This window comes from Mobula birostris, chromosome 6, assembly GCF_030028105.1.
Source record: "Mobula birostris isolate sMobBir1 chromosome 6, sMobBir1.hap1, whole genome shotgun sequence".
Lineage (NCBI taxonomy): Eukaryota > Metazoa > Chordata > Chondrichthyes > Myliobatiformes > Myliobatidae > Mobula > Mobula birostris.
The window spans coordinates 60,298,424-60,324,677 of NC_092375.1; the positions used below are offsets into that span (position 1 = coordinate 60,298,424).

The 26,254-nt window shown below is 39.3% G+C and overlaps 1 protein-coding gene across 1 annotated transcript in view; it reads right to left on the reverse strand.

The window, feature by feature from the left end:
• Window positions 1–9,316: 9,316 nt before the first annotated feature.
• The window catches only part of igsf11 (immunoglobulin superfamily member 11), a 235,085-nt gene continuing 218,147 nt past the window's right edge, over window positions 9,317–26,254 (reverse strand). The window contains exons 5-7 of the mRNA XM_072262291.1: window positions 22,801–22,923; window positions 18,196–18,343; window positions 9,317–13,065 (exon numbers count right to left, since the gene is read on the reverse strand). Of these exons, the coding sequence (XP_072118392.1) occupies window positions 12,636–13,065; window positions 18,196–18,343; window positions 22,801–22,923 (701 nt within the window). The 3' untranslated portion in view covers window positions 9,317–12,635. The remainder of the gene's footprint in view (window positions 13,066–18,195; window positions 18,344–22,800; window positions 22,924–26,254) is intronic.

Genomic DNA, 26,254 nt, shown 5'->3' on the forward strand with positions numbered 1-26,254 from the left:
TACATGTCCTGGGTGCTGGAGATCCTTAATAATGGGCGATGCCTTTCTGAAACATCGCTCCCTAAAGATGTCCTGGGTACTTTGTAGGCTAGTGCCCAAGATGGAGCTGACTAGATTTACAACATTCTGCAGCTTCTTTCGGTCCTGTGCAGTAGCCCCTCATACCAGACAGTGATGCAGCCTGTCAGAATGCTCTCCACAGTACAACTATAGAAATTTTTGAGTGTATTTGCTGACATGCCAAATCTCTTCGAACTCCTAATATAGTTGCTGTCTTGCCTTCTTTATGACTACATTGATCTGTTGGGACCAGGTTAGATCCTCAGAGATCTTGACACCCAGGAACTTGAAACTACTCATTCTCTCCACTTCTGATCCCTCTATGAGAATTGGTATGTGCTCCTTCATCTTACCCTTCCTGAAGTCCACAATCAGTTTTTTCATCTGACTGATGTTGAGTGGCAGGTTGTTGCTGCAGCACCACTCCACTAGTTGGCTTATCTCACTCCTGTATAATGGTTGTATCATCAGCAAATTTGTAGGTGGTACTTAAATGCAGATGTGGTTCAAGTATGACTTCACCTATCTCCCATGAATCCACACTGACCCTTAAGAGGAATCTATTTTTTCCCTAGTTACACTTTTGCTCTTAACCTCTCAGGCTTCTATTTTATCTGCCAAGGGTATCTCATGTCCTCCTTTAACTCTCCTGTTTTCCATCTTAAGTACATATACTCTTATATCCCTAAAACTTAAAAGACTCATGATACCAGCTGCCTATATCTGACACATGCCTTCAATCAATTATGTCCTACTATTGTCCCATTACCAACTTTTCTGATTTAGATTAAGCAACATTGCTTCCTTTGTGACTTGGCAGCAGTGATAACAATTGGTGTTCATGGTATACTGTATACTATTATTTCTAAATCCATATCAATGTCCACGCCACCCATTGTGAGTTCTCTGGATTTCTCCACATTGCCACCTGTAACCTTTTAGTAAAAGGATTAATTTGCCTACGCACATTGAAATAAATTGAAGCAGTGAAGCTAATAGCTAAGACTTTCCACCTCATTGCTTGCCAATCCATAATTTTCCAACTATTAGCGTGAACAGATGAAATATCTAAAGATAATGTGGGTGGAATTAGAAAAACCTAGTCAGTATCTTTATAACCCTCAATCACTTTCTCAGCAGATATTGTTCCCAGTTCCTTTCAGAGATGTTATTTGGCCGAGTGTAAACTACAGGACTATCGTTCTTATTTTCGCAGGTTCCTTTTGATAATTATCTATGACATTGATCTTCAAGAAAGTCACCAAGGAAAGAAAGTGAAGGAATACCAATGACTGCAATTAAAACCATATCTACATCCCAGATCACTTCAACTCTGTGCTGCAAAATTAAAGCTGTTCATTCAGATTTTACAGAGAAAATAAACTGCAAATGAGGGTGCAGGTTAAATTTTGGATATTAGTACTTCAAAATATTATTGAGATTTTGATGGGGCTACAAAATCTATTTAGGATTATTTATGTGAAGATTTCCAATGGATTCAGGATTAATTTATATCGGAAGATAGATGATACTCTCATCCAATGTTGTGCAGCGGAAAGCACATGAAAGAATCAAAAGAGCTGGAAGTAACAATAATGTCATCAGTGTAACACTGGAATCTTACATTCTTTCAGATTAAACTGATGAAAATCCAGATGGTGAAATTATGTCCCCCTGTTTATAACTTTTTATTGATAAAACCAGTATTTTCAAGCTTTTTTATAATCCTAAATAGCCTCAAACAACTCAAAATCAATCAGGATTTTGCACTAATATTTTCTGCACTTCACTAACAGTTTTGCTGTATTGTCTCTATTCCCAAATCTTGTGCCATGGCACAAATGTTTCCATCTGATACTGCTTGTGTGCCACCTTGTCCACTAGGAGCATAAAATGCAAGATCTTGACTATGAATTGAGAACATAGCAACAATTTCACAGTTGATGTTCCTGCTGAGAATGAGCCAGAGCCTATGATGTTGTTATTCCCTTCTCAGTGGTGGACACTTCAAATCAGTTTATATCAGCACCTTTCAGACTAACTTGCAACAAATTAATCTGCGAACCTTTGACTACTTCCAGAGCACTGAACTGTTATCACTTGCGAGCATCCAAGTGTTGCCTTGTTTTTAAGATAGCTAGCCTGCTACTTTTACACCTTTCTTCTGTGTTAGTATGGGGAAATGATATTGTGCACCTAGACTGCACCCCACTGTATCCTTTCAATCAGATCTGGTCTTGTATCTTCCTTCAAATACCTAGTTGTCCTTCATAAAATCTTGCCTATTCAACATGGATCATCAGTCCTGCAACAATCTGATCTCTTGAATATTAGTTTCTGCTATCTACTGTAAAGAAATGATAGAAGTATGTAGTCTGAGTGTCTGCATCCCTTTCTCTCCAACAAATACACTTTCTGCTGCCTTGTTAAAGCTGTTTACTTGCAATATTTTTACATTCTTAACCAAATGGGAAACTTGCTACACTCGGAGGAAAATGTCCCCTTTTTGGCTTAAGTTGTCCTCTTGTTATAAGATTATAATAAGGAACTATCATTGACTGGTTTCCACTGGTAAACTTATTTCGAATAATACAGGTCCGCCCCAGGTTACGACAGGGTTCTGCTTGTAATCTGAACAGTACGCAAGTCAGAAATACAGCCACCTAGCTGTATATTTTTCTACAAAAGTATAGGCTAACCAAAGGCAGCACATAGTTTAACTAGGACATTTAATCATTCAGATATTGCTGCAACCTGAGTTGCCATGTGATTGAAGATACTTGCCGCCTGGCAGCATCAGACAAATTCATCCCACCGGTCTCGCAAATGCTTTTTTGCTGTACACAAGTCGGGCATTTTTAACATTGGGAAGACCAGAGGGGAAGGGGTGAAGTAAAGAGCTGGGAAACATAGAAAATAGTTGCAGGAGTAGGCCATTTGTCTCTTCGAGCCTGCACCACCATTCAGTATGATCATGGCTGATCATCCAACTCAGAACCCTGTACCTGCCTTCTCTCCATACCCCCTGATCCCTTTAGCCACAAGGGCCATATCTAACTCCCTCTTAAATATAGGCAATGAACTGGCCTCAACTGTTTCCTGTGGCAGAGAATTCCACATTTTCACCACTCTCTGTGTGAAGAAGTTTTTCCTCATTACGGTCCTAAAAGGCTTCCCCTTTATCCTCAAACTGTGACCCCTTGTTCTGGACTTCCCCAACATCGGGAACAATCTTCCTACATCTAGCCTGTCCAATCCTTTAGAATTTTATATGTTTCAGTAAGATCCCCCCTCAATCTTCTAAATTCTAGAGAGTATAAGTTTAGCCGATCCAGCCTTTCATCATATGAAAGTCCTGCCATCCCAGGAATCAATCTGGTCAACCTTCTTTGTACTCCCTCTATGGCAAGGATGTCTTTCCTCAGATTAGGGGACCAAATCTGCACACAATATTCTAGGTGTGGTCTCACCAAGGCCTTGTACAACTGCAATAGGACCTCCCTGCCCCTGTACTCGAATCCTCTTGCTATGAATGCCAGCATACCATTCGCCTTTTTCACCCCCTGCTGTACCTGCATGCCCACTTTCAATGACTGGTGTACAATGACACCCAGGTCTCCTTGCACCTCCTCTTTTCCTAATCAGCCACCACTCAGATAATAATAACCTCACATTTATCCACATTAAATTGCATCTGCCATGAATTTGCCCACTCACCTAACCTATCCAAGTCACCCTGCATCCTCTTAGCACCCTCCTCACAGCTAACACTGCCACCCAGCTTTGTGTCATCTGCAAACTTGGAGATGCTGCATTTAATTCCCTCGTCTCATCATTGATTGGAGAAGTTGATTGGAGAGAGAGAGAGAAATGGCTGGAGATAGGAGAGGGCAGAAGGCCATGAAAGACAGGGAAGGGGGAGGAGCACCAGAGGAAGGTGATGGGCAGGTAAGGACATAAGGTGAGAGAGGGATTTGGAAATGGGGAATGGTGAAGTGGGGGGAGCAATTACCTGAAATTCAAGAATTCGATGTTCCTGCCATCAGGTTGGAGGCTACCCTGGTGGAAAACAAGATGTTGTTCCTCCAACCTGAGTCTGGCCTCATTGCTGCAGTAGAGGCGGCCATGGACTAACCTTTTTGAATGGGATTGGGAAGTAGACAAAATGGGTGGCCACCAGAAGATCCTTCTTTTTCTGGCAGGAAGAATGTAGGTGGTCAGCCAATCTATCTTGGGTCTCACTGATATACAGGAGACCACAACGGGAGCATTGGATGCAGTAGATGACCCCCACAGATTCACAGGCAAAGTGTTGCCTCACCTGGAAGGACTGCTTGGGGCCCTGAATGGTGGTAAGGGAGGAGGTGTAAGGGCAGGTGTGGCACTTATTCCACTTGCTTGGCCTGCTGAGTTCCTCCAGCATTTTGTGTATGCTGCTTGGATTTCCAGCATCTGTAGATTTGCTCTTGTTTGTGATTAGACCAATATTAATGTTCAGGTTTTTCCTTTGAAATGTAGCCCTGCTGACTTCACTGGACAACAAAGAGTTTTCTTCCTGAATACTTTTGGATGCATCTTATGGATTATGAACATCACCATGAAATTTCCCTATCATGCACCATTTTTCTGAAATTGCCTATACTTGTTATTTCAATTTGTAATTCGAGTCAATTAAAAAGTTGCCCACAATGTAAGCTAAAAAGTTGTCTATCTTACCCAGGCATGCTTAGGCAGGGCGGATGCTGCATGGCAGGTCAGGTTTAGAAAGCCTACAGAAGTATCACTCACACAACGTTCTATGCATTGCATTTATATGTATGTATATCGGTTTGCAGTCACGTTGATGCGTATGCTCTACACACTTAGCATATTGTGTGCACTCATTACAATACAGTAATTGTACTTTCAGGAGTATTCAAGATGGCAAAATGTCTCACCACTGTTGCAACAGCCACGATACTTCCTGTTATATTTGTGGCAAGTATACGCTTAAATCTAAAAAGGTGGTGCACGACTCTTCTTATTAAGAAAGCCTATGAGCTTTACTTTAGGTGTAAAATTGGCGACCAAGACAGAGCCTAGGCTCCTCACATTTGTTGTGCAACATGTGCTGTTGATCTTACAGCTTGGCTCAGAGGTAATCGGAAATCAATACGTTTACAGTCCCGATGATATGGTGAGAGCAGAAGCTTCATGTGACAGACCACTACTTCTGTCTGATCAGTGTGTCTGGTTTCTCTGCAATAAACAAGAAATCCACTGAATAACTCAATCTCCCTTCAGCCTTGAGGCCTGTGCTGCATGACGATAGTCTTCTAGTAGTGAAGCCACCAGACATGGAGTCGAGAGGAGGCAAAGATGCCATGAAACAAACTAGGAATGGAAAATGACACTGATACGGATACAGATTTTGAACCTTTTATGTCAAGTGAGCCTCATCCAATAGCTAAATCTGAGTTGCATGACCTGATCTGAGACTTGGTTTTGTCAAAGATAAAAGTAGAATTACTGGGTTCAAGACTTCAAGGATGGAATCTGCTGTCACCAGGCACAAACATTTCCATGAATAATTTTGATATTTGAGACAGATGTTTCCCAGAATAATTGATGCCAAGATTAAGGAAGGCATTTTTGTTGGTCCACAAATCAAGCAGGTCATCATTGACGGGCAATTCAAAGACCTTCTAAGTGGCACTGGAGAAAAGCGCATGGAGGATGCTGTTGAAAATACTCTTGGCAACTACAGAGCACTAAACTACATGCAGGTGGTTGACAATACATTTCAAGCATACAAAACCATGAAGTGCACCATGTTACTAAAAATGCATTTTCTGCATTCCCATTTAGACTTCTTCCCTGTGCACCATGACATTGCCATCACGGAGAAACTGTATCAGGGCAACTGAAATCCATTAATGCTGGCTGATTATTGTTGGACACATGTGAGAGGCCTCAGACCCGAGTACAAATGGAAATAATCAATAAAACGTTTTTAGCATTGTTGAACTGTTGCAACGCTTCAGTACCATTATGCACAAACAAATTATATTCAATAAAAGCTAATTTCTTGTTTCTCCAAATCCCTACAAGATACAAGTTGTCTGAAGTTATATTTATGTTCAACTTCAAGCAGTCTACCATAGTCACAAAAAATTCCTGAGGAAGCAACACTTCTGAAAAGATTTACACAATTCTGCTTTGTCTTTTCTTTGTTCGTGCCATTGTAAATCACCATCTCTCAGTGTTTGTTCTGTTTATAAAGGAGAATGCTATCTGAGCAATATTTTGTGTTAATATTACTTAAAAGTTTATTCCCGATTGTCGGTATAGTGTTCGACCAGCCTTGGTAATTTAATGAATGTTTACGTGGTATTAATCTTCTCACATACTTTAAAACTTTGTTTATCCATTTTGTGTGTAATGTTTGGATATTTTACATACTTGCCTATCTTCATATATTCCTAATTTCTTATAAAAGTGCGTCTTAATTGTCATAAGATTGCTGCATTAAGTCTTACACGCTATTTTTCAGGTCCCTTTGCAGTTTTACTCTTACTCAATTGTTTGTGTGCGTGCTGCCCAAATAGAGCACCCAGAGCTTGGACACTATTTCCTGACACCCGCGTTCAATTGAGTGGAGTTTAGCTTACTGCTGCATCACGTACTTCCTACTTCACAGGTAACGAGAGCAGTACAATGAAGTTTTAACTTCTACCAGGTTTATCTCAATCTTTTCCTCTGGATTGAATAAGGACTCCTTCACTTCAGATAGACACAATGCCCAACAACTGACAGAATACAGAGAGGAAACAGTGTGCCTCTGAGTTTCCCTGTAACTCTGTAGCATCCAAGAGTCCTAATGAAGGCTCTTGGGCTGAAATGCCAACTATTTATTCCTCTCCATGGATTTTCTCCAGCATTTTGTGTGTGTTGCTCAGCATTTCTTCAGTTTCTCTTCCTTCCAATTCAGCTCTTTATTTTTTGTATCAAATTACCCTCCCTCTAATTGATCAGACTTGCCAACCTACAATATATAACCTACCTCTTTATTCAGCAGTTGACAACTTATGAACATAGGAAACACTGTTTCTGCAGATTCTGGCTTGGTCCATAATCAATCATATCATTGCTTACGTTGCAAACCTTTACAATTATTTAATACTTTTGCAAATCAACTAGCATCGCTTTTTATATCTCTAGAGCTTTAGAACGTTTAGAATATAGTCTTCCAACCAAGCTGGAAGCAGGTACCCAGTGTCCTATTACAATTTTTCTCTCTGTACCATTGATAATTGCTTTGAATTTATTCTGCCACTCCCCCATTAATTTCAGGGTGGCCTGGACTCCCTTCTATCATTTCTAACAACATCACACTAACGGCATCATACTAACAACATCTATATACACGCAACACAAATCAAAGTTGCTGGTGAACGCAGCAGGCCAGACAGCCTCTCTAGGAAGAGGTACAGTCGACGTTTCAGGCACCCCTAGACTTCCAGAGTGCTTAATACTGCTTTTGAAGAAACCTATTGCTGGCAAGTACTTCCTATTTTATTTCTTTGTCTTATCAACTTTGGTGGTATGTATCCTGATTCCTGGCGTTGACCTTGTCTTTCAATATAAAACAAAATCACATCTAGAATTAATTTGGTAAATTAATTCAGGATTTAATCAGATACATCAAAATTCAAGTAATTCTTAGCAAACTGCATCAGTATGAAATTATTACATTACAATTACCTATCCATTCCCAAATGACAATAATTAAGAGAGTACTGTTCTGCAACAGTGATTTATACAACAAGATTTCTGATAACTCTTGCAATGTACCAAAAAATGTTAGCACACTATGCAGCATTTCAAAATGTGTCATGCGCTGGGGTATCATGATGAAGAAAACAAAATCCCTCAGGAGCATAGCTGTAGATCCATCCTATTACATTGTGTTATGATTGCAATACGACATTCACATCTCATTGAATGGTTCTGAAGTGCCAAAAGCAACTTTTGCTTCATGCACTGTAGTATTGATATTATGACTGATGTTATACTCAGGGCACTTTTGAGCACTTTCATTAGAATGAGTATCCTCATATATCAGTGTAAGCTTATCTCATTTAAGAATTTTAGTGGTGTTCCAGGCATTAAATCACTGTTCTCTCTAAACTGCATGGATGCACGGCCACGCAGTAACTGAAATGCTCCCCAGCATGTGGCCTTTGTTGCCGCACAACTGATTTTCCTTTATATAATGTTAATATAATTTTTATAAGTCTTGATCCAGTATTGCAGAGAACAAGTTAATGAATGTAGTCAGCATCCACTGCCTGAAGATGTTGACCAATCCACAATATTGAGTAACACTAACTGTCCTTAGCGATTTTTAGAAGATCTTGCATCTCTTTGTAAATTCCTTCAAAAAAGTTGTTTGAATGCAATTGAAGTACTACAGTGTGCAAAAGCAAAAATGTAACAAATTACATTCACAGTATCTTGGCGATACCAAGATTTGTAATAAACTCAGACTAGAAAAACTTTATGAAATGTGTCAAAGTGAAAGATCTGCTTGCATCTACAAGTTCTGACGTCGATACTGGGGTTAACATCCAATTCAATCAATACGTGTGTAATCCCTTGGATAATAGATTTCCAGATGATGAGTTAAGAGAATGGCAAGTTTTTGACCCTGTTGTTATTGCAAATGCAACCAATTTTGAAATCGGAAAAGAGAATGCTGTATGACTGACAAAAAAAATACCCAGCTACTATTACGAATTACGACAAAAGTGTCACCTCAAAAATATTGCAGCAATACCTGTGATTTCAAATTTGTCACTTCTGAGAAAGTTAAGACTCATTCAATTAAGACATTCACTGATATGTTGAACTATGTGTTTTGAAACAAAGTATTTGAAGACTTCTTGTTGACATCGTTGGAGCATTTCAAGCTTCTAGTGTTGACTGTGAATATGGATTCAGTCTTACGAATTCAGTCAATGTAAACCCAGAAACAGACCAGAGGTGGAACATTTGGACAATCTAATGAGGATTTAGATGCATCTTTCATCTGAATGCAAAATTAATCTGGTCAGTGTTTATAGACAATGGATTTGTAATAAAGACAGACTAGAAAAAGTTTACAAAATGCGAAAGATTTTCTTTGTTCTACTGTATTTCATTATACTCTTCAATTAATAAAATCAAAAGTAAGTGATTTTTCAACTTTCATTTTAAATATTCATAGTATGCACATTACAAAAAAAAATCATTTAAGGTGCCATGCAGTTTTCAGGCTGTGTACAAATTTCCTGCTCAGAGCAATATTTGTTTGGTCCGTGCAGCTGTGAAAAAAACAATTAGAGGGTACATTGCATGAAATACCAGGAGGGCAACAAAAACAAGGTCTTGAGATCAGAAGCCAAGTAGGGGTCCCTGCCCACACTGCAGATATGTCTACGCCAACAAACTTACCAATGTCTATACCAACAAACTGCACACATTTTTTTTTTGAACCTGTATTTTATCTGTTGAAATAAAGCAGTACATAAATGCTGGTCTAGCTTACTTCTCCAACCCAAACCCATTTGTATATTTGAACCAGATACAACATTGAGAACACAAAATCTGGATGCATCCAGAGGCATCACTGGGTAGTGGGGAGAGGCCCCTGGAATGGGGGCTGGCCCCAAACACACTGCAGGCAGCACCCACACTAACCACTGTCCCCACCATCAGCTGATGAACCGGCTTCTCCTTCACATCACCACTAAAGCCTTTCTACCATTTCCAGAATAGAGGAAGTATCAACAAATACACAAGGAGGTTTTGTATTGTAAAAACGACAATTTTCACAAGATCACAACTTTTGTTGGACCTGGCTATTATAGTTAAGTCACACACCAAAACATTGCAAATCACTATTAACCATTAACCTACAGGAACCTTCAATTAAATACTGTGGATACAACAGCAGGTCAGAGACTAGTTAAACCGGGACAAATGAACCTGATCCTGACATCTCAAAGCATCAAAGATACTCCAGTTTGGACCATGGCAGAATAGTCTCCATTTACAAGGATGAAATTGGCCAAAGCTTACAACTTACTAGGAAAAGCAACATGCAGAACTGAAAACCTATCCACAACTTAAAATATCCCCTCTCTCCATTGCCAATCCAACATGGATCAATCTACAAGCTGTATAAATCACAATTTCTCTTCCTAGCTTAAACCATAGACAATTACAATCTGCAAAAACAGTAGCAACGGATATTTGGTAACACCAATACCCTGAGTCACAATCAAACTGCCTTGAAAATATATTGCTCTTTCTTTATCATCACTGGGTGAAAAGCCTAAAATTCTCTACTTCAAATTTATTTCTGATTTGATGGAAATAAGTTGTTGTTAATTGATTTTTATGAAGTAATAGAGAGCAGGATACCTCCAGTGAAGAATAGCCAATCAAATCAGCATTGAATGGCTATCCTGAAGGATCCGCTTAAGGGCACAGTATTAGTTTAATCTATACATTACATGTTATTCATCTTAATGTAGTTGCCAGCATTCCACTGTTGGCCAATTCACACAAGTACATTAAAGATTTAGAAATGAGCAACCAAAAATGGACCAAGCAACTGTGCAGGATAACTGTGCTTTTAATCCTCCATATCCTCCAGTGTTGAGTTAAAAATAACTGTTTCTTTTGTCATTTTCCTTCAATAGTTTTTTTTTTTCTCCAAAGCTGATAAACATATTTCATTAATGGAAAGTGAAAAATCCAAAATACCAACATGTTACAATACTAATTTGACTTTTATTGTAAATGACAGAGTTAGACAAGTGCACAGGAACCAAGAAGACCATAAACTGCTGAATCTGGATTTTTAAAAAGATTAATTCAAGTGCAAACAATGGAAAATTAGTGGTGTCTTCTGCCTGGAATTAATTTTCACTGACCAGCAGTCTTATCACAATGGCCCTGGGTTTACTTGTAATCTAATCTCCTTGGGCTATTCAAGGAGAACTGACTTTCAATCTTAAGCGTGAATGCAAAACCCAGATCCTTTGATTTGTTGACAAGCTGGCATGTTTAGTAATGTTTGGAGGTGTTTTGGCACCATTTCATTAGCGATCTACAGTATTTACAAAACACAGGAGGATGCAATACTTTAATAATTTCCAATATCCTCATGGTACAGTAGTCAACCACTTCATATTGATGCTTACTTAGTTGAAGTCAGTCCTCATTCCCAGTTCAGTACAGGGATGGAAAGGAAAGTGCTGAAATAGTTAAAATAGATCTAACGCCACTCCTCGATCTCTCTCTTCACAAGGATATAAATGACAGTCCTCTACTGACTGACCATAGCTCTGCAATATCAATGGCAAAAACCTGGAATATTTATCACACTTGAGTTCAACCTGATGCACAATGGTCATAGTCACTAATAAAAAAAATGTAAACGTATGTAAGTATTCCAACACAAGTATAACCTAATCCCCCAATAATGGCAGGGACCAAAGGAATATTTCTTCAGTGTGTTTTTTCCAAAGTCCTAACAAAATACAAAAGAATAAACTTTAGTCATTCTATATTTACATTGATTACCACGACCATCATCATCATTACTGCCATTATAGAAAACTAGTTTAAGTCACTGGTTTATTGTTCCACAGAACAATTAAGACGTATGCATGCTCAGTCCAGGTGTGGTATCAATTAGTGCTATCACTCAGTGTTTTCATTCCATTCTCAAACACCTTCTTCCACATATCACCACAGCAGTCTAGTCTTCTCATGGCCAGGCTTGTCACTGTTATTCTTGAGAATCACTGTCACATGAACACTTCAACAAAACCAATACATTGCACAATATAGCGTATCCACATTAGAGGATGAAAAAACATCAAATCTTTTTCAAAGAAACCTACATTGTTCCAAAATTACATTCTGTCGATGAAGTTATTATCTTCTACAACATGCAGACCATTTCATGCACTTAACATAATTGACTAAACTTTGGAAATGAGTCGTTAGCTTTCCAGAACTAGTCTATTTCTTATTTTGCTGATGTATTTACAGGTTTCCAAGAGCAAGTAAAGTGAGGCATTCATGCTTTGAGATATTTTTGGTAAAATTCCACCAGGAATCTTCATTTCTCAGAAGGAAGCAACCATTTTCCAAGCTTTGATTAAATCTTTCACAGGTTGTAGAGCTGATGCAGTCCAATCACAAACCTGGATTGTTCTTCTTCAATTTCAAACACATATTTTGTTCTTTTTGGGAAAAAAAATGGGTACTCCCATTTTTTTCTTTGAACGTTATGATGATGTGTCAATGTCAATCTAAGACTTTTTCAAAGTAAGACTTCAAAGTAAGATTAATTTAAGACAAAACACAGTTGTATTTAAATCAAACTCAGGCATGAAATAGCTTTGCTTTTATAGGAATATCTTGTTCATCAGATACCTGGTAAGAAAGGGCATGTTATACTTTATACATGAAAAAGATCAGTTTATAATTGAGGCTTAGCTCACAGGTAATGTCTTCTATCTGTGAAATGTTGTTATTTACACCAGTGATCCTGCCCTATTCTGTGCAGGTATCATGACCGGTATGCCACCCATTCGCTGAAGATTTGCATGACTCACAGTATAGGAGTGCGGGAGCAGTGGAGGTGTTTTACGACCAAGTGAGTCATTGTACCTTGCTAAGTTTTGTGAAGACGGAGATGAACTTGTGGTAATGACTGCTGTCTTTGGTATGGTGTGGTGGCTTCCATTCATGTACAGTGGACGACTCTGTGGTTGACCAGATGACATAGTAATGGAGTGGTGCATGTGACCATTATATCGATTAAACATATTTGACTCATAGGTGGGATTTTTTCTTTGCCAGTAGTGGGCACTGTATGTGTTTGCTGAAGCAAGGGTATCATTTTCAGAGGAACCATCCGGATGGAAGCCTTTGATGGATGATGATGGTGGGATGTCATCTTCCCTGAAGAAAAAAATATGGATTAAAAACATAAACAGGTGACTATGAGCCATCTCCTGAATCTCATTCAACTTCATTTTATGTAAAGAAATAATACAATGATAATGATCATTTGACAAATTAAAAATGTTAAACCTATTGGTCAGTTGAACTTAAAAATTAATACACTAAATAGATCATTGCATTTATTCTGTGCTGGAAATTACAACAATCTTCAAATCCAGTACTGCTAATTGCACTCCTATTCTACTACACTTTTTTGCAAGAGCAGCAAAAATAATTTTCCTAATGTGTCACTGGCGTTCAATATATTTTGTTTGTGCTGCAGGTAGAAATCGATCAGTAGAAACGCCCATACAGAGACGGTTAACCTTCTTCATAGTATCATTGTGAAACTAACACAGCATATAAAATATATTATCAAGGGGAATACAACTACACACACAACAACTGTGCTTTTATTTATGATTAGAAATAGCGACATAATTCATCCACATTAAAATTAATTCCAATTAAAAGATCATTGTTTTACAAAATAAACTAATGTTTCAATAAAACTAAAAACCTTAAGTTCCTATTCTGCAGATTTAGAATAGACCTTGAAGTAAATTACGCTAATATCTTCTGCAGAGTTGCCTAGCAACTTGGAAATCAAAGTGGATTCAGCACCAACAGTCTGGCCTACTTTCAAACAAGTTGTGAAAGCAAAATCTTCTGATCATCCATTTGTATCTACTCGACAATCAGATATTTATGAAGTTACTTTCAAAGCGACACTATCTTCAAGGTCACCTCCAAATCACATACAATCCCTACTAGGTAAAATACTGCCATGCCTTCAACAGTGGCTACTAGAAAATGTTGCACTGGGTCAAAGTACATCCTTCAACATCACCTTCTCAAAGGTTGCCAGGAATGGGTAATAAATGCTCATCAGTGAAGCCTGTGTCCTGGGCGGGAGTGGAAAGAATACACAGGGAACACCACCAACAGTTCAGTGCCTAAAAACACAGTTAGTGTACAAATCAAACCCATCCCCCCATACTCTAAACTGCATTGAAGCTCATCATTGAAAATATTTTAAGCAGTTTAACCTTGCATTTCAAAGATGACTTTTCAAAATAAATCTTGTTTGTTTAATTTACCAAATAGAAACTGACTATACATCTGATCAGACATCCCATGAAAGAAAAAGGAACACATCATCCATTTTGTCCATTGTCCATCAATTCTCATGCAAATGTACATTTTTAGAATAATAATTAAGGCACAAGAGTTTAGCTTAAAGGATGACAAATGTAACTGCTCTACGCTTCAAAATGAAAATTATATTTATTCATTTAACTCAATAAATCAGGTGCTCTGCAATAGAAATGGAAATGAAAGTGTGTATTTCAATACATTTTCATCTGCACAATCCAATAGGAAACAAATTTTGGAGTAACTTACCTGATGCCAATCACAAGGCAACACTGAATCTTTTGTTTAAACTTTTTGCTATCACTAATACTTAAGTGGAAAATTAGAACCAATGCCTTTGATAATTTTTATTCTGAAGATTGTAGCAATTACATTTGTCATCTTTTAAGCTAGGGGTTCCCAAACTTTTTTATGCCATAGACCCTTACTAATAACCGAGGGTTCTGTGGGTCCCAGGTTGGGAACCCCTGATTTAAGCTAAATGCAAGGAAACACATTTTAGTGAGAGGAAAAGCAATCAATACTTTGATGGCTCAATTCTAGTGTGTAGAGGAACAAAATTATCTTGGAATAAATTCCCAAACCTAGCAATTACCAAAAGTTGAGCCTCAAGTCAGCAAGGCTGTAAAAATAAATGGAAACAGGTACAAAGGTTTATTTTTAATGAGAAAATTAGGGTTAGAGATAGAACACAAGGAGCATTGTGTAAGGCACTGATTGCCTTTTTAAAAAATGGATAAAGGGTCATCCTCATGTCCAGCATACATCTGAAGCAAATCTGTTTTTTCACCGAAGCTCTCACAATAAGTTTTTTTTCTGAATCACTGGAATCTTCCAGGCTATCAACAGACTAACACCAGCAGTGTCAATCACCTGTAGAATTGGTGAGAGGCAAATTCCAATGCAGCTGCTCCCCCTGGGCTATGTGTTTTGGGAACTTCTGTCACAGAAGCCTCCTTAGGAGTGCATATCGTGAATGATACAAATTGCAATATTTCACTCATGGTGGAGAAAACAAATATTTAAGGTAATGCTGGGATGATCATCAAGTGACTACCTAATTTCTGTTGGCATTGATTTTGTGTTAGAGGTACTTCACACTCCTGTGTTACATATTTGCAAGGAGTGAGAAGTTACTGAAACTCCCAACTGAGTATACTGCTTCTGCAAACATGGCGTTAGTAGTGGTGCTCCCCTTAAAATTCCCCTCCTTAGGATAAAGAAGTTTGGAGATTTAGCAATGGTTAGAAAAACTTGCCAATAAATCATGAATCATAAACAAATGGAAATAGAATGAAAATGTAGTTAAACTCCTGCTGGAAACGGTAATTGACTGTTGCTGGTGTGACACAGATGCTACCTGACACCTACCGCATTAAGGCTGGGAATTCACCAGAACTTCTTGACTGATGGCACATGCTGCATCAGTACCTGAAGAGTTACACACTGAAGCAAATATGGTGAACATCAGTGAGCATTCCCACCTGACCTTATGAAGGAGGGAAAGTCACTGATGAAACAACTGAAGATAATTGTTCAAAGTCAAAAGTAAATTTATTATCAAAGTACATACGTGCCACCACATACAACCCTGGGATTAATTTTCTTGCGGACATACACAGTAAATCCAAGAAACACAATAGAATAAGTGAAAGACTGCATTCAACAGGATGGACAAACAACCAATGTGCAAAGGCAAAATACAAAAGAAAAATAATGATTAAAAAAGTAATAAATATCAAGAACATGAGATGAAGAGTCCTTGAAAGTGAGTCCATAGATCGCGAAAACAGTTCAGTGTTGGGGTGAGTGAAGCTGTCCCCACTGATTCAAGATCCTGATGGTTGAGGGGTAATAATTGTTGCTGAACCTGATAGCGTAGGTCCTGAGGACCCTATACCTTCTTCCTGATAGCAGCCGCAAGAGCAACGCCCCATCAATACTATACGGAATGCCAGATTAGATTTTGTGCTGACATCTCTGAAACGTGGCTTGAACTCAAACCTACTGACTCAGGAGTGAGAATATTCCCATCTGGATGGTGGGTCCTTGATGACGGACAGTGCTTTCCTGTGACAACGCTCTGTGTAGACATGTTCAGTGGCGGGGAGAGCTTTACTCGAGATGGACTGGTCTGTATCCACTATTTCTGTAGGATTTTCCAGTCAAGGGCATTGGTGTTTCCATAATAGACCGTGATGCAACCAGTCAATATACTCTGCACCACACATCTGCAGAGGTTTGTCAAAGTTTGAGATGTCAAGGTGAATCTTCACAAACTTCTAAGGAAGAAGCACTGCCATGCTTTCTTCATAATGGCATTTAGGTGCTGGACGCAGGACAGATCCTGTGAAATGGTAACACCGAGGAGTTTAAAGTTGCTGACTTGCCTTGGAATGCTGTCCACCAGGAGCTGGTGGAAATCCGTACAGAAGTCAGTTATCTTAGTCCCCGACAGTGGATTGCATCCTCAGGGCAGTGTGTGTCACTACTCTCAAAGGAAAATGTTTGGAAGTGCTGAACAGACCTCTCTACGCTACATGCATTCTACAGCAGCAAACAGGCAAGTAGGTGTCGCAAGCAGCCTTTTACATTTCCCATTGCATTTTCTTTTGTCTCATTTCCAATATCTCCCCTATTTTCTTCAGGTTGGCAAATATTTAAAATTCAAATGGAAGCTTTAGCGAAGCTGAATTAATATTTATTCATCTTTGTAGTCATAAGTATGGGCAGCGTTTTATTTCTCATCATCTGGCCAGATGTGTACAGACCTCATTAGCTGCTGGCGTACAGCCAGCATTGCGCAGGAAGTTTAGGATAATTATTCCAAATCCATAAAATTGGGCATCTTTAGCTCACTTGGCCCAGGATACCAACTGTTTCCAAAGCAGATTTTGCTGGGTCACAATGTTGAGGCTTTTGTTGAAACAAAGATTAACACAGACATAATACTTGGAGCTTTATTCCAAAAATATCTTGCTGCAATGATATGCTAGAAAATGAAAAACAGCAGGATATGGCCTTTCATGTTTGGCAAAAGGTGTTAAGCTGATTGTTGGGGAGGTATGGCAAAATGTTTTAACATAATTATTAAAGCTCCTTTCATGACCTCAGGACATCCAAAAAGATCTCTCAACAAGCAGAAAGCTTTAGCTTTGTAAGTACTACTGTGGAACAGGAAATTGAGAAGACACGTCCCAAGCAGCAAGATCCTAAAAAGTAAAACTAAGAAAACAATCAGTAATAAAAGCAGAGAATGCTGGAAACAGTCAACAGGCTGGGCAAAATCTTTAGTCAGGGAGAGCAGCGAGCGAGAGCACGCCAGAAAGTGAGACAGACAGAGACAGAGATTGATGCTGAAATGACCAATCTCTTTTGATGCTTTTGTTTAAGAGATAAATGTTGAGCAGGAAGCTTCTGGAAAATGCTCCATGCCATTGGTCCTTTTTAACTTATGGCTTTGGTATCTCTAACAGAGCAACGCTCCATCAGTACTGTACTGAATGCCACCTTAGATTTTGCACTCACATCTCTGAAATGTAACTCGAACTCAAACCTACTGACTCAGGAGTGAGAATATTCCCATCTGAACCATGGCAAACACCCATTACTGCTCCCGCTGTTCTTAGTGTGATCTGAAGAAGGGCTTGAGTAAATCCAAAATCTAGTTAGTACGGAGGGATTGTCACATTTGTAAAAGGTGCATTTTTAGATCTCATTAAGCTGAGGCCATATATACTATTTACTTGAATACTAAAGACCTGATGGAACTACTGCAAGTGCAGTGGTTAGTTAGCATTTACCTCAGTCATACTGAGAATAACTGGGTATTCTTTCCCTACTTACTTCTGGCTGAGTTAATGATGTCCCTGAATACAAACAATGCAATAAAAAGCCAAAATTCCACCACCTCTAATGTCATAAAGTACTGACCGTATCTCATTAGGAATTTCTTCCTCTTCATACTTGTTTTTACTTCTCCGGTAGAAAAGAACGACAATAACAAAAATTATGCCGAGCAGAAGCACCAGGATTCCCGTAATCACAGCTCCAGCTATGATTCCAACATGCTGAAGTTGTGCTGTTGAAACAAAGGAAAGCACTGAATTTTAGCTTTGTTTCCAATTAATATTCTTTTAATTCTTACACTCTTCAAACTACTTGAATCCTAAAATCAGAGAATAATAAAGCACAGGAAATAATCATTTGGGCCTAGATACAGCAATCACATCTATTCCATTCCCTCATTTTTCCCCCTAAACCCTGAAAATTATTCTCTCTCAATTGCCACCCAAATCCTATCTGAGGGGACTACGTGAGTCCAACAGGCAGTCAATTCCAGATCATAATCTTCAAGTAAAAGCAATTCTACCCCCCCCCCCACACACAGACACACACACACACACACAAGGACAAGCAGGGAACTAGCTACCAAACTTGCAGTGCTTCCTAAACAGCTGGTGTGAGATTCACTACAGGTCTCTGGAGAAGTAGCAAGCCTACACATGGGACACTTCCCTCTTGCAGGTGTTTTGGGACCTGAACTTGCATCACAGATGCTGATAGATGCAGGCCAATTGTGAAGCAACACCGCAAATTTCTAACAAACCATTTCAATTAAACACTGAGTTATACTGGGAAAAAAAAACACTTTTAATGTAAGACTTTCCCCCTTTGCACCGCTGCAGCTTCCATTTCCAGGTTATAATTTATCCTGTAGCTCTAGTCTGAAAAGAGTTCAAGGTGAAAAACATACATATTGCCCCACACCCCAAGTCTATTTCTGCCTTAATTGAAAACTAATAGGATGAAATTTGCTGATCCTGCTCTGCTCTAGTCAAGATCCCAGCTGATGTTTTGACAACTGGCAAAACCACCTCCCTATCTTTGCCCAATGTATAATTTATTAATATTATGTCTCTTTGCCACTTCCAAACTACTAAAATGAAGTAAATTAGAACAAATAAAATTAAAAGATATCTAAAAGTACTCATAACTTGAAAAATAAAGCATTTTTATTTTTAAAAAGCTTAGCCTCTCGTTAGCCATTCTTTGAGCTTCCAATCCAAACTGAAATAGTTTCAGCCTCCGGAGTCTGCCAACAAGTCCTAGTTATCTGCATGCCCTAACCTTCATGTCTCACTGTTAGCGAAACGGCTAAGCAGCAAAATCTAAGTCCAAAATTTCTAGAAGCTGCAATGTATAAAATGTGGGAAACAACTGGGGGAATATTATTTTATGTAGAGCATTGCAAACATAGCCTGTTGCAGAACTCTAACTGGAATTCTCTTCCCCCGCAAACCCCCCCCAACCACCACTATATTAGCATGACATTTCCATTTCTCACATTAGCCAGCCTATAATGTCTCTGTGAGATTGCCTCATTAGTGTAAATTACCACAAAGTACTGGGAGGTCTGTGCAGTGGACCTGCATCCCTAGAGAATAGAGTTGTGAATGCCTGAACTAATTTCACTTAGGACCATTAACAACCATGAAAGAGGTGACTTTCATTGCAGCAGTCTGCCTTGGATTGTCACATGTCACCAAACAGTCCCCTCATTAATATTTTTTACAGATCAGCTCAGATGATAACAAATGAATAACAAACACATCTTTATAAAATAGGAATTTTAAATGGTAAATTTCATAAATTTTTTTGATCCATTCCCAAGTGTGTTGTTTACATGATAATGTTAACAACATCTAATAGACCAGAGCTCTATCCATCTTGGCAGAAACAAATGCTGATTATGAAACAATTTTTGTATAATATTTGCCCTCTGTTGTTTTTGAGCAGTTTCATAATAATAGCCACAAGCTTCAAACACTTTTCTCACCAGTTCTGCTCATTTCTGTCTGAGATTATCTCAAATGTGTGGCAACAAACAGTAATTTTAAATGAAAGAGGCGGTACATTTCAAAGCATACAAATGAACTGAAAAGATAAATGAGTTAGTTAAGAACTATAACTACTGCAGTCACTGGTGTAGGTGCCTTGCTGGAAATGCCTAAAAGATTCCAGATTCAGCTTCTCCAGTTCTTGTTAGCTTAACCGATAACAGTCAGGGCAACTACAGGTCTATCGCCAATGATCCTGAGGGAAAGTTTACATCTTTAAAAAAAATCACTCAGTAGTTTCCATGCCTGAGCACTCTACAGTAAATTCTATCATAAGTATAAATGTGCAGGTTACCTTTAAAAACCAGTTTGCATCATACACGATTCATACACGTATCCAGACTTTGAAGTGTAGTTGAGAGCTACAACCTGATTAAAGAACGTTCTGTTTATGACTTAATGACTTTATTTCCTTATGTAATACCAACATAGCAGACACGATGCACCTATTGAATTTGGAGTGTTGCTTCTTGAGGGCATGGCAGGACCACAATTTGGTGCAAGATAAATAGATCAAAGGGTTCTCTAAATACAGCAGTAACGATGACAGGCAATGAGTATGCCAGCAAATTCAAAAAGCACAAGTAGAATTCATGAAGGCAAACAATATCGCCAAGTTCCTCACAGACATTAAAAAAAATGAAGCTGCCACACACATCGTCACTGTTCATTTTCACGCCTTACAGCGCATCAGGTGGCAACCTTTGCTGTTTCCTAAGCATTTTGTCTGCTTTTTTTTTATGAAGCCAAGTTGCTAACTCAACACTCAACCCAGCATGGATGGGAAGCATGCAGGAGCTGGCTGGATTCAAACCTGGGACCACACACCACAAGGTCCGATGAAGACTAAGTCACCAGCCAGCGTGCGCACGCGCACACACACACACACACACACACACACACACACACACACACACACACACACACCAGGACAATGTGACATTGTTGGAGGCTGGAGGTCCAGAGATAATAATTAGCACTGCAAGTTCTTACGGAAGGACATGGTGTAAGCCTTTCAGGGTCATTTCCCTTTGAGCCCAAAGACTTGCAAGATTTACAAATATGGCAGGTGCAATTAGACAACACAGTTGGCAAAAACAAAGGCAAAAAGTTGCAATGTCTAGACCTCTTTAGGTTGGCAGTTGTGCAAAAGTGTGGGACAGAATTTGGAAAAAAAAATGGTTCAATTGTTAGTGCTTTCTCTCTTTTGATTCCTATGTTATGGGCTCAAACTCCAAGTCACTACCAGAGTGCACAATCTTAACAGGCACTCCATTATATATGACTGTATATCAAGGCAAATGGGTCATTTAAACCAGGGTTTAGTGAACCTCCTTAGATGGATGTGGCCAGTGCAATGAGAAGATGGCGGGACAAGTACAAATGAATTCAAATGTGACACAAGCTTTATTCATAGAGAATCTGCAAGAAAGTGGCAAATGAAATACCATGTTGGAAAATGCATGGTCATGCATTTTGGTAGTAGAAATATATGTGCAGACTATTTTCTAAATAGGGAGAAAATCCAAAAATCTGAAGATGCAAAGGGGCTTTGGGAGACCTTGTGCAGAATTCCCTAAAGGTTAATTTGCAGGTAGACTTGGTGGTGAGGAAGACAAATACAATGTTAGTATTCATTTCAGGAGGTCTAGGATACAAGAGCAAGGATGTGATGCTGAGGCTTTATAAGGCACTGGTGAGGCCTCACCTTGAGCACTGTGAACAGTTTTAGGCTCCGTGTCTAAGAAAAGATGTGCTGGTATTGAAGAGGGTCCAGAGGCGATTCACTAAGGTGATTCTGGGAATGAAAGGGTTATCATACGAGGAACGTTTGATGGCTCTGGGTTTGCACTCGCTAGAATTTAGAAGGATGAGGGAGGATCTCATTGAAATGTTTTGAATGTTGAAAGGCCTAGAGAGAGTAGATATGGAAAGGGTGTTTCCCCTGGTGGGGAGTCTAGGACAAGAGGGCACTGTCACGGGATAGAGGGGCATCCATTTAAAACAGAGATGCAGAGAAATTTCTTTAGCCAGAGGGTGGTGAATTTTGTTGAATTTGTTACCACGGGCAGCTGTGGAGACCAGGTTTTGGGTGTATTTAAGGCAGAGACCGATAGATTTTTGATTGGACATGGCATCAAAGGGTATAGGGAGAAGGCCAGGAATGGGGTTGAGGAAGGGGAAAAGAGGATCAGTCATGATTGAATGGTGGAGCAGACTCGAAGGGCCAATGTCTTATAGTCCATGTCTTAAGACCGCTATGTCTCACAGTCTTATAACATACTTAGTTTTCTTCTGTATCAAAATTTTTACTCAGTAATTGCAGGGGTTATTGAAGAAAATTGTTTGCCAAATGCTTAGTTAAACTGATGAGATGGAGATTTATATGATAAATATGCCAACTTAAGTGTTTTGTTGAAAGTCTACAACTCCTTGCTAGGTTTATAATATGGTTGAATTACTTGACTAGCAAGCTAGTTAATGTTTACAATCCTTTCAGTAGCATAAATATTCTGATCATTGTTACTGTATGGAATATACTGAAAATTTTGTCAAACTGAATTCTGCACTCACAGGAAAACAGTAACACAAAACTGTTATATTTTCTGCAAAAAGTTGGTGCTGACAATGTACTTACGTTCAATAACCTGGAGGTCAATGGCACAGTTGTGGGATCCCATTACGTTAGTAACCGTACATTGGTATAAGCCATTTATGGCTGTGCTGATATTCCGGAGGATCAGTGTCCCCTGCATCTTATCTAGAAAAAAATATTGAACGCATGTACAAAAATCTAATGACATTTAAAGACCATTTTTTTAAGACATACAAACTGCATCACGAGCCAACAAATATCACAATTTATTTGTTACTGATGACCAAAAAAACGGAGGGAAATTAAACAGAAACATGAAATGTTGAAAGAAACAGCATCTCCGTTTATCTCTATTAAAAGACAAAGCGACACTTGGACTGCAAATTCATAAACTATTCCTACAAACAGGGTTCCCAATCTTCTTTATGCCGTGGACGAATACCATTAAGCAAGGGGTCCTTGGACTCTAGGTTGAGAAGCGCAGACCACAAAACTAAAAGTTACAAGGACACAGTTACTGAATGTTCCTGCTCCTTACCCCTGAAGAAATATCCAACACACACCAAGATATAGAGCACTTCATAAAATTAGTGCAGAACATACATGATTCATTCTCTTCATCCAGAGGAGGTGGAAAGGATAAATTCAAACCTTAATATTAATTATCTATTGGCTTTGTCCTACTTGTAGACTCAACTACTACTGCCTAAATCATGAGGTTGCAAAACCAACCAGCAAGGGTTGCTGCCGGGAAAAGCAACGTGCAGACCCTGGAGCAAAGAAGGTCCTGATCACATTTTGTCTGATAAAGCACCTAAAGAACATCCAGCAACATTCTTCCCAAAACAGGACAGAAACAAAAGAAAACCACTACAGTTAGGTTTCAGCACATTTTGTGTGTAATATTCCTGTCCAGCAACAGGGCTTGAGGAAGAGGTACAGAATGCGCAATCACACATAAGCCAGTTGTCAATCTTTAGACGAATGCTCCATGGAAGTTTTACTACCTCCACTGACACTTGCAGATGCTGAACCCCACACACTTGGGTTTCAGCACTTTTATGGTACTGAAACAAACAGCCATGCTTTGAATTATCCCACTGTGAGGCTGCATTATCGATAAAGCTGGCTCTGTGCATCTGCTGGCTGTGGGTCTCTGAGAAAAATAAAAATTATTTTAAAACACTTACTTTATATGTACCAACGCACACAAAGCTGGCACAGGTTCAAAGAGCCTCCTCCTGTCCTCCAAAAATCCTACGATCCTAAGCTCAGAAATATATACACCACCGTGTTTTGAATTTGTGAATACATCTTTGCAGTACTAGTTTTCACAGTAAAACTGCCTGTAACTGGAATGTTAACAAGGGATGTTGGTGTTATTTTATTACAAGTCAAGACACAAGTCAAATCAATCCTTCTGAGGTAGCAGTGTCAAGTACTAGAGGACACACATTTCAGCTGAGAAGGAGAAAGTCTACAGGAAATGTGGAGGGCAAGTAGTTTTTAACTCAGAGAACGGTAGGTGCCTGGAAGCAGATACACAATGGTGTTTAAGCAGCTGTTAGACAGACACACAAATATGCAGAGATTGGAGGGGTATGGATCATGGATAGGCAGGAGTGAATTAGTCCAATGCAGTGCAGACATTGTGAGCCAAAGGGTTCTAACATTGTATCAATGAAACTGGCCCCAACTCAAGTGAAATCTTAAATCTTAGCTCTGAGGTGGCACAGAGGGCCAAGTAGCAGGCAACTGCTGAGGGCGCCAGCAAAGTCAGAGTAACTATTATTAAAGTGTGTATATCCACCGTATGCTACTCTGAGATACATTTTTGCAGGCAATTACAGGAAAATAAAGAAACACAATGGAATTTATTTAGAAAAAACCATACATAAACAAAGACTGACAAACAACTAATGTGCAAAAGAAGACAAAAAGACAAATAGTGCAAATTTAAAAGAATACTGAGAACACGAGTTCAGAGCCCTTGAAAGGAGTCCGTAGGTTGTGGAACCAGCCCCGAGTTGTGCTGACTGAAATCATCTACATGGTTGAAGAGTCTGATGGTTGCAGGTAATAAATGTTCTTGAAAGTGTTGCTCTGGGAGCCAAAACTCCTGTACATCCTTCTTCATACAGCGGTGAAGAGGAAGCTTAGCTGAATGGTGGGGCTCCTTGATGATGGCTGCACTCATTGTAAACATGCTCGAGGGTGGGAAGCCTTTGCCTGTGATGGACCGAGCTGTAACCACCACTTTCCTAAGACTTTCCCATTCCTGGGCTTTGGTGTTTCCATACCAAACCAGGTCATGGTACAACCAATTAGGATGCTCTTCATTATGAACTTAAAGAAGCTTGTCGAAGTTATAAATGACATACAACAAAGGCGCAGAATTAGGCCACTTGGCCCATAGAGTCTGCTCCATCATGGCTGTATATTAACCCTCACAACCCCATCCTCCTGCCTTCTCACCATAACTTTTGACACCCTGACTAATCAAGAAACTATCAACCTCCGAAACAAAGACTTGGCTTCCACAGCTGTCCGTGGCATTGAATTCCCCATGTTCACTGCCCTCTGGCTAAAGAAATTCCTCCTCATCTCTGTTCTAAAAGGGTGCCCCTCAATTCTGAGGCTGTGCCCTCTGGTTCTAGACTCATCTACTACAAGAAACATTTTCTCCACATTCACACTATCTGGGCCTTTCAATACACCATAGGTTTCAACGAGATCTCCCCCATCATTCTTCTAAACTCCAATGAGTACAGGCCCAGAACCATCAAACACCCCTCATGCATTTCATTCCCAACACCATTCTCATGCTCCTCTTCATTACCAGCACATCTTTTCTTGGATAAGGGGCCCAAGACTGCTCCCAATACTCCAAGTGTACTCTGACCAACGTCTTATAAAGCCTCAGGATCACACCCTTGCTCGTATATTCGTCCATTATTAAAGACCTCCAGCACCCAGGGCATGCCCTTTTCTCACTGTTGCCATCAGGTAGGAGGTACAGAAGCCTGAAGGCACACACTCAGCGATTCAGGAACAGCTTCTTCCCCTCTGCCATCCGATTCCTAAATGGACTTTGAAGCTTTAGACACTACCTCACTTTTTAAATATACAGTATTTCTGTTTTTGCACATTTTTAAAAATAATCTATTCAATATACATAATCGATTTACTTGTTTATTTATTATGTTTTATTTTATTTATTATTATTCTCTCTCTCTCTGCTAGATTATGTATTGGATTGAACTGCTGCTGCTAATTTAACAAATTTCACGTCACATGCCAGTGATAATAAACATGATTCTGATTCTGATATTAGACCATAAGACAAAGGAGCAGAAGTCGGCCATTCGGCCCATCGAGTCTGCTCCGCCATTTTATCATGAGCTGATCATTTCTCCCATTTAGTCCCACTCCCCCGCCTTCTCACCATAACCTTTGATGCCCTGGCTACTCAGATACCTATCAATCTCTGCCTTAA